This window comes from Brassica napus, chromosome A9 (genome assembly GCF_020379485.1).
Source record: "Brassica napus cultivar Da-Ae chromosome A9, Da-Ae, whole genome shotgun sequence".
Lineage (NCBI taxonomy): Eukaryota > Viridiplantae > Streptophyta > Magnoliopsida > Brassicales > Brassicaceae > Brassica > Brassica napus.
In genome coordinates, this window is record NC_063442.1 from 35,234,570 (window position 1) to 35,243,660 (window position 9,091).

The 9,091-nt window shown below is 38.2% G+C and overlaps 2 protein-coding genes across 2 annotated transcripts; one reads left to right on the plus strand and one right to left on the minus strand.

The window, feature by feature from the left end:
- The first annotated feature begins 2,209 nt into the window (after positions 1 to 2,209).
- On the plus strand, positions 2,210 to 3,333 carry LOC125578193 (protein FAR1-RELATED SEQUENCE 5-like). The gene is made up of 2 exons (XM_048740535.1): positions 2,210 to 2,497; positions 2,734 to 3,333. Exons 1-2 carry the CDS (start codon positions 2,210 to 2,212, stop codon positions 3,331 to 3,333), a joined length of 888 nt encoding a protein of 295 aa, XP_048596492.1.
- A 2,987-nt stretch (positions 3,334 to 6,320) lies between these two features.
- Positions 6,321 to 8,666, minus strand: LOC106363539 (receptor-like protein 47). Its single transcript, XM_048741176.1, is given in 2 exon segments — positions 6,321 to 7,871; positions 7,873 to 8,666. Coding segments are annotated over 2 exon segments (2,061 nt in total). The 5' UTR covers positions 8,565 to 8,666; the 3' UTR covers positions 6,321 to 6,502.
- Between the last annotated feature and the right edge of the window lie 425 nt (positions 8,667 to 9,091).

The window sequence follows — 9,091 nt, forward strand, 5'->3', positions numbered from 1 at the left end:
TTAGATACGACATGACAGAAACCATTGTCTTAAACCGTTTAAATTAATTGTTTGTTCAGTGTCTTGATGAGATCAAAGACTTTATCATACCAGATCAACGAACTTACGTTTCATATCTTCTGGATAGCATTCATTATCGTTACAATGTCACACCTTTTGATGTTCAATGGTCCAGTGTGAATTTAAGAGGCTAGAAGCAATGGTTCACCTAATTAAATTAACCATCCATTTTATAATTTAGTGTTTAATATGTCGACTATATATGTAACTGATAAATAATCAAATTTTATATTTATGTATATATAATATTTACCATGCAAAGAAAAACAGAGAACTTACCAGATATACGTTATCTCATTATCTGAAACTTACAGTCAGACTGAAATAGATAAGATAAGAGAGACTGAAATAGATAAGACTATTTTCGAGATCAAAATCGAGCTTTTTGGGAGCAGCCGAGTAGAACCAAGTGGTGGTAGTCTAGTGGCAATTTTTTGGGGCTTGGTGTATACCCACATCATTATGAGTTCGATTTCTCGTGGGAACTAAATTATCATTACTTGGTCAGTCTGGGCTTAGGATTCGGCCCAAGTGGTTTACATGGATCGTTTCACCCCCTGGCATTAGTCGGGAGACCAAATTTGAGTCAGACAATGTAATAGCCAGTCTACTATATAGCACAAAGTGTGTTCCTCCTGAAACCGATCGGATCAGACTTATCAAGCAGCCGAGCAGTATCAGCATCGTCTAGCAAATGATCTAGCTGTTCACAAGCTTAAGATCAAGTGAGTTCTAAGCCCAGATGTTCCAGTCTTGGGCTGGGCCTAGAAGTGACTAGCCTGCACTGAGGGCCTGAAACACATGTAATTTAGCAAGCCAAATTATTTGACAACATTAAAGTACAACATAAGCTAGGCCACAATATTGGCAAAAATAGCTAGGCAACAATTTTCTAGACGTACTCAAAAAAGCTTTGACCATCTAGCACTTGACACTCAGAAAAAAACATAGAAAAAGCTTGCCTTAAGCATCCGTATAGTATCCACTGAGAGATCAGAAACAACTAAAATACAATTAACAAAACGTTCAAATCACAGTACATGGGCTAAAGGAAATTGAAAATGAAGATTTTATAGAAGAATAATAATTAAGACCTAGAACTTGGTAGTCATGTAAAGTAAATTTTGAACAGATAGATAGAAACATCATAAATTAAAACCGGGCCTCATGGTCTGGTGGTAAAGGAACTTCGGCTGAGGTACCCGCCATCACGAGTTCGAGTCCCGGCCACATCGGATTTAACATGGTTTATGTTTGGCCTCCAGGACCTTCTTCGCCAGTTCTGGTTGGACGCGGAGGGATAGTCGGACTAAGTGAGAGGTCCGGATACCTGAATTACCAAAAAAAAAAACATCATAAATTAAGGACAGAACTTGGGTTCACCCCCTAACGTGAATTTTATAATTCACTCCACTTCTTTACACCAATCACTGCCACATAGGATTAATGAAAGAAGAGATTAAATTTAGAAGAAAAAAAAGAAATATAGCTTTAAGAAAAGGAACTAACGTTGTTAAGCTACGCCGCCGTTAGTTTTGATCTGATTTTTTTCTTCTTAATCCATCGGCGTCTTCTTCTTCTTCCCAGAAACTCCTAAATAATTTTTCACATAACTTACAGGTTTGTTTGAGATACGTCATCACTCAATTAACATAATTAATCTCAAGTTTAATTATGGTTTGTTATATACATCTCTTGATCATATTAGAGAGATTGAGTCAATTAGGTTTTATTGCTTTATTTTGATCGTGACAAAAAATCAATGACTAATGATTATACACCATTAAAGTCACAATTGTTCTGGCAATAACTAATAACTATGGGAAGAAAAGAGTTTTGATGACTAATGATTATTACGTTTAGTGGGGCTCCAGTGAATGAATCAAAGTTATTTATTGGGAGATTCTATTGCTTATCTTGTCATGGGAGACATCTTAAATTATTTTTCATCAATTCCCACATGCCTCTACGCCATCTGTTCATTTATTCATTAGTTAATTTTTCAAATTTTGATGAATTTTTTGTCATGTATAAGAGCACATAACTAAGGTCAAATCGTGATGTAAGAGCCTTTTTGTTTCACTCATAATTGTTCTATGTTATCTAGACTAATTTTTAACTACTTTTTATATTTTTCTATATAGTTGCAATGGAGAGTACTCATTTAAGTGGTAAAGAAATTGTTTCTGCTAATCAAGATGAATCTGGTTTGCAAGTCTTAGGTGAAACTAGTTTCTTAAGTCAAAATTCAGATGAGTTTTTAGCCGAGAAAAAAGATGCTACACTCAATGATGACGATGCTTTAGTCAGCGATGAAGATGCTTCTATCAGTGATTTCAGTGAAGAAGAGGACATAAGCAACAATGAGAATTATCTTCAGGTTGAAGATGTTGATGCTTTAGAGGCAAACAATGAAAATCAGAAAAACATGAGCTCTGTATTAGAATGGATTTCCGTTCTGATGAGTCTGCATATAAAGCTTATAGAAAATATGGAGGCAATCATGGTTTCGGCGTAAGGAGACAGCGGACTGCGAAGAAAAACAACAAGCTAGTAAGGATGGTTTATGTATGCTCAAAAGAGGAACTTAGGCAATAACCTAAGGTCAAGAAATCATATGCACGACCAACCACAAGGTGTGGTTGTAAAGCTCGCATATCTTGCTATCTTCAGAGTAACGGAAAATATAAGATTGTGAGTTTTGAGCCGAATCATAACCATGATTTAGTGAAGACACCTATGAAGCATTTGCTGAAGAGTAACCGAGCAATTTATATCTCTCAAAAACAACATGCTGATAATGCTGATATGTCAGGAATTTCAGCAAAAACAACCGTTGAAATGATGAGCAGAGAAGTTGGAGGGCGAGCAAATCTGAGTTTTATGGATAAAGTCCTGAAAAACTACATATACCGTAAGCGAATGGCAGCAATGGAAAAGAGAGATGCTGGAGCTGTTTTGGAGTACTTTCAGAAAAAGAAAGAGGATAATGCATCTTTCTTTTACTCAATGCAACTTGATGAGGACGATATGATCACTAATATCTTATGGGCAGATAATCGGTCAATTAGTGATTACAATCTTTTTAGAGATGTCATTTGCTTTGACACAACTTACAAGACCAACGAATTTGATAAACCGTTTGCTCCATTTGTTGGCGTCAATCATCATAAGCAGACTATTTTGTTTGGTGCTGCTCTCATATATGATGAAACCACAGAGTTTTTTGAGTGGCTTTTTCAGACTTTTCTTGGAGCAATTTCTGGAAAATAACCGCAAACAATTCTTACAGACATTTACCAATAGGGAAAGTGTTCCCTGAAACAAAACATAGGTTATGTGTTTGGCATATTTACCAAAATGCTGCAAAGAGGTTGAGTCATGTATTTCATGGACCAGATCAGTTTGCCTTAGACTTTGGAAAATGTGTATATGACCATGAGAATGAAGTAGAGTGGTTATCAGCATGGAGTGAAATGCTTGAAAAGCATGGATTGACAGAGAATAAATGGTTGAAGAATTTGTTTGAGTTAAGAGAAAAATGGGCAAGGGTATATGGTCGCCAAACTTTCACAGCTGATATGATGAGCACACAGCGTAGTGAAAGTATGAATAATATTTTGAAAAAATATTTGAAGCGCTGTCATAACTTGTTGCACTTCTTTGAACACTATGAGAGAGTGTTAGACGATCGGCGATTTAAAGAATTAACTGCTGACTTTGGCATGATGCATACTTCGCTGGTCTTATCGGCTCCTGTAGAAATGTTACAACATGCAGTGGATGTGTATACACCAGAAGTCTTTACCTTGTTTCAGAAGGAATACACAGCTATTGGTGATTATGTTGCCAAGAGGGTCAATAAGTCTGAGATGGTAAGTGCTGAATACAATGTATCTTTTCGTGGTGTTGGGAGAAATCATTTGGTTTACTATGTTGCTGCAAACGAAACGATACACTGTAGTTGTATGAAGTTTTCTTTTGCTGGAATCTTATGTCGTCATGCGTTAAAAGTGTTGGCCAAGAAAGATGTTAGAAGAATTCCACCTACCTACATTTTGAATCAATGGAGTAAAGAGCTAAAGCACGAACCATATCTTTTTATCATTCAGTGACACCTAATGATACAGTGAAGCAATCAATCGGAAAACGATATAGTCATATATATCGTACTTTTTGGGAGATAGCATTTGTTGCTGCTGAACATATAGAATTGACGTTGTGTGCAGATGAAGCTGCCTTTCAGTTGCTTGACACATTGAAAGAAAAGAAAAAGGAACTTGTGAAAGCTAATAAATGGATGCTTTCTACTTCAGATTCTGAACTTGTGGAAGAAGAAGAAGAAGTTCTAAATGCACGTGGAATAAAAAGAAAAAATCGTCCTGGGCGACCAAAGAACCAAAAAGTTGGTCGCCATGATCGGTATTTGAGTGTGCTTGAAACGAAAAATCGTGGAATATCAAAATCATCCAATAATGGTAGAGCAAAAAAGAAGTTATCGTTTCAGGTATTTGATATTTTTTTTGTCCAATATTCATATAATTTTGGGACTTAATCAATATATATATATATATATATATATATATATATATATATATATGTTTCAGGACTCAAGTCTTCCTCATGATACCCAGTTATCTGTTTCTGCCACTAATCTGACCTTATACAATGAGTCTTCTTTTTCACAACTGCTCCAGGTTAATACTTCATTCTTTATACTATATATATTTGAGTTATCTGTCATTTTCTAAATTGTTTTATGTCTCATTTTTGTAGGGATTTGACAAGAATCATGGGTTTGACAAGAGTCATGGTGGATCAACGTAATACTCTGCTATTTTAAATGTGAAAGGAGACAATAGTTATGTTTTTGTCAAACCGTTGTTCTTACTTTTGGTGTTTATTCATTATCATAATGAAAGTACTCTGTTATTTTGATGTCTTAATTAATCATACTCTGCTAGTGTTGTAATTGATGAACGTAGATTGGCTACACAGAACAAATTGGTAAGAGCAATTTTATTAGACTATTTAGTTAGCTAAGCTGTATGAAGAACATGATGGTGAACTCTTCTGGACGTTTATATGAGTCTCCTGGATGTCTTGATGAATCTCCTGGTCGCCAAGGTCTTGTTTGCAATTGATTAAACCAGTGAGCTTCCTTAAATAGAACCCATTCGGATGAACTGTATGTCACCTGACTTGTAAATGGTATATCTCCTAAACCATTAATATTTTTGGTATGAAACCAATTCGCCGCGTGCTCTGGTTAAGTTGAAAATCTATAGCAAGTAGTTTCACGGTCAAATTCCTTATGGTTGAAAAGATATAGCATTTTGATTGCACCTATGTCCTGGTTGGCTTCTTTAGCTTTCCTCAGCTTCATGTTCTTCACTGATTTGTTCCTGGTTCCTTTGATCGCTTCAGCTTTAGTATTTATCATTTTTAAAGCATGATCAGCTGGTGAGTAAGCCTCTGGACGTGGCTCCTCCTTACCTAGACCTTCGTCAACTTTCTGAACAAAGTGCAAGTGCATCATACTAGTGTTTGGATAAGTAGGATTAACCACTTTAATTTCAGAAATCACATTATCAAGTGTAGGACTTTCTTGCGCAGCAAGGTTGGGTTCTTGTTCCTTGATTTCCATGTTAGTACCTGAAACATTTTCAACCTTTTGGGCATTAGACAAGTGTGTTAAGACAATCATGGTATTACTAGAAACAGAATTAGACCCAGCTTTAATCAAGTTGATAAGATCATCAAACTTTTTATCTATTCTAGCGAAGGAATTATCCAAGCTCAACTACTCTCGGCCAGCCTCTTCATCATATTTGTTTCTTTTGTTTACTCACTCTTAGTCTCTATTTTTGTTCTCACACTCATGCTTCTTCTTCACTCTTCTGTTTCTTGCGGCTCAGGCTCTTCTTCTTCTTCCTTCTTTGTATTTTCTTCTCTGCTACTCTCCTTTGTAGCTTGTTTGATTTGGCTTGGAGAAGGTTAAACTGAAATAAGATTTTGAGAGAGAGAGAGAGAGAGAGAGAGAGAGAGAGAGAGAGAGAGAGAGGCCGCCTGGCTGGAGACTAAAGTCATGGAATCAGAGCTACATTATAAAATTTTATAGCATAATACGTAGATCCTGGGAAGTGAGGATGGTTCAGAGATCGCAACAAGAACGTTTTGAATGGAGATGCGTTACTTGCATTACTATGGAGGCGTGTTGCGTTAAGTGCCTCTGTGACAAGACTTCAGAGACAAAAATATAAAGGAAATCAACTCCACCAAAAAGTGCATACTCTCACAACAATACAACGAAAAATAATTATTGAAGACGTTACAATATAAATTCAAAACAATGGAGATGATTATAAGATGGTAGATAATTTGACCACAAAAAGAAAAGAAGAAGACAATAGATAGATACTATCCGGCAACTGATGCTCTGTTAAGCAAAAGAGTGAAAAATCCTCATGAACCAGTAAGGTTTATATAAAGTCAGAATGTGGCCAATGGTGAGTCCACAGAAAACAGCTGGTACATAGGCTATTGCAACAGCAATCCAGCTCAACACTTGATCATTTTCTTCCTTTACTATTTCATATACTTCTTCTCCTCCACTACCGCATGTTTCTTGAAGAGGAGCACCGCATAGGCCAGGATTCTCCGCGAATGAGGAACTATTCTGGCTTTGAATCTGAGTGCCTCGTGGTATTGGACCTTCGAGCATGTTGTTGGAGAAGTTCATCAACGCTAGAAACGAGAGTTTACCAAGCTCTGGCGGTATATTACCAGATAATCTGTTTTCGGACAGATCTAGTGATTGGAGATTGGTCAAGTTTGATATAGATGGTGGAATATGGCCAGTGAAAGCGTTGTTTGACATGTTGAGCACAATCAGTCCCTTCAGCAAACCGATGGATTGAGGAATATCTCCTTCCAGTCGGTTTCCGGAGACATCGATGGTTTTGTACATTCTGAAACCACTCCCAAGCAACTCCATCTCCGAACCTTTGATTGCTAGAACCACCGACTTGTGATAGTTCGAAAAGCTAAATCCCATAAACCTCTCTTGTTTGTTATCTGTAACGTATGCAACTGAAGACATTGCACTCCAGTTAGCAAAGTAATCCAACGGCATGACTCCAGTGAAGATATTTTTCGAAATATCGAAGATTCGAAGCCTGGGGAAACTCAGAGAATATATTGGCCCGTGGAACTCGTTAGAACGAATAACAAGAAACTGCAAATCAGGCAACAAACTCAACCAAGAAGGAAAAGTGTCGTTGAACATGTTGTCTTCAACGTTGAGAAACTCGAGGCGAGTGCAGTTCATCAAAGACCTGGGAAGCTCTCCTGATATCTGATTGCCACTGACATCAAGTGAAATCAATCCCACGCTGATAGATTCCTCAGGAAACTTACCAGAGAGGTTGTTGTTCCGGAGATGCAAGAGCGAAAGCATAGTGTTGAAACTCTTGAAACACCGAGGTATAGAGCCGATGAATCCGTTGTTGCTCAAAAGAAGCGTGTCGAGAGAAACCAATCCGCAGATCGTCGTCGGAATCTCTCCCGAAAATTGATTATCAGAGGCTGAAAAGAACCTAGTAGAGTTTGGTAACAAAGGAAATGGATCTTGAAAAGCGTTTGAACTTATATCGAGCATTTCTAATGGACTTGTCTGAATAGCATCTTTTGGTCCGTCAAAGCCGGTTAGAGCATTCTTCGAAATGTCAACGTACACCAGCTCTGACATCCATAACCAATCCGGTACTCGCCCTTTGATCCGGAAAATGAATTTGACCGACATCAAAGTGCACCAGTTTGGAGAAGCTACTCATGTTAGATGGGAGGTTACCTTCTAAATTGTTAGAACGTAGGTCGATCCACGTAAGCTCGGTTAAGTTGAGTAGTGCATGGTGAAAGTTCCCACTGAGCTTGCTCGTCGAGAGTAGCAGCTTTGTTAGTCGGTTTAGTTTGCCCATAGATTCTGGTAGCTCACCGGTGAAACCATTGCCTTGAAGATCAAGATGAGTGAGATAAGAAAGGTTTCCTATAGAAGAAGGAATATTCCCGAAGAAACCACATCCGTAGAGTTGTAAGACCGTCAAGTGTTTGAGGTTGCCGATGGAGTCCGGTAGAAAACCCGCGAGATTATTGGAGCTGAGATTAAGGCTCTGAAGATGTTGTAGTTTAAACACACCGCTGTTTGATAGCAAAGAGCCGTTGAGAGAACTGCCGCAGAGATCTAAATCGATGACGTTCCCTGTCTTGAGATCACAAGAGACACCATCCCAGAAACAACAATCAGTGTTGTTTAGCCACCTCTGTGTCTTCTCGTTAGGGGCCATCCCACTGAAGTGAAACTCACTCTTGAACTCCCAGAGAGCATCCCTCTGGTCTGGACGACACAAGTGCTTAGCAGGAGAAGAAGCGAAAGCAAGTATTGAGTAAGATAGTGAAAAGACTAAAAACGAGCTCCATACTATCATCTTCCTCAGAGAATGCATTGTTTTTCTTTAGCTTTTTTTTTTTTCTTTTTGTTTCCTTTGCTGTGAAACGAGAGAAATATGAAAGCTTGACTTAAAAAGTCTCCTGCGAAGTCTTTTTTAGATCAAAAGTCTCCCGTGAAGTCTTAGTCCATGAATGGTCCAAACAGTCATGGGTCCTCCACTGACTCTTATCATCATTTTGTGCCCATCTGGAGAAATTTTAGGGAAACTTCTTTCGGTTATTAACAAACAACTTATAAAACTACAAAGCTATAGTTTCCTGAAAAGGTTTACTATTAACGGTTTAGTGATAGCTTTATAGTTAATTTGTCTTCAAAACATTTAGGAGTTGCTTGTAGGCCTGGAATATGATTCTTTATCCGCGGGGCCCGGCCCATTTGACCCGCCGCGGGGCGGATGCGGGCCTAACAATTTAGAAAAATCAATTTGCGGGTGCGGGTGTGCGGATCATGAGCATTTTATGCGGGGTGGATGCGGGTTGGTGGATTTTGAAACGCGGGTACCCGCCAACCCGCAATTTTTTC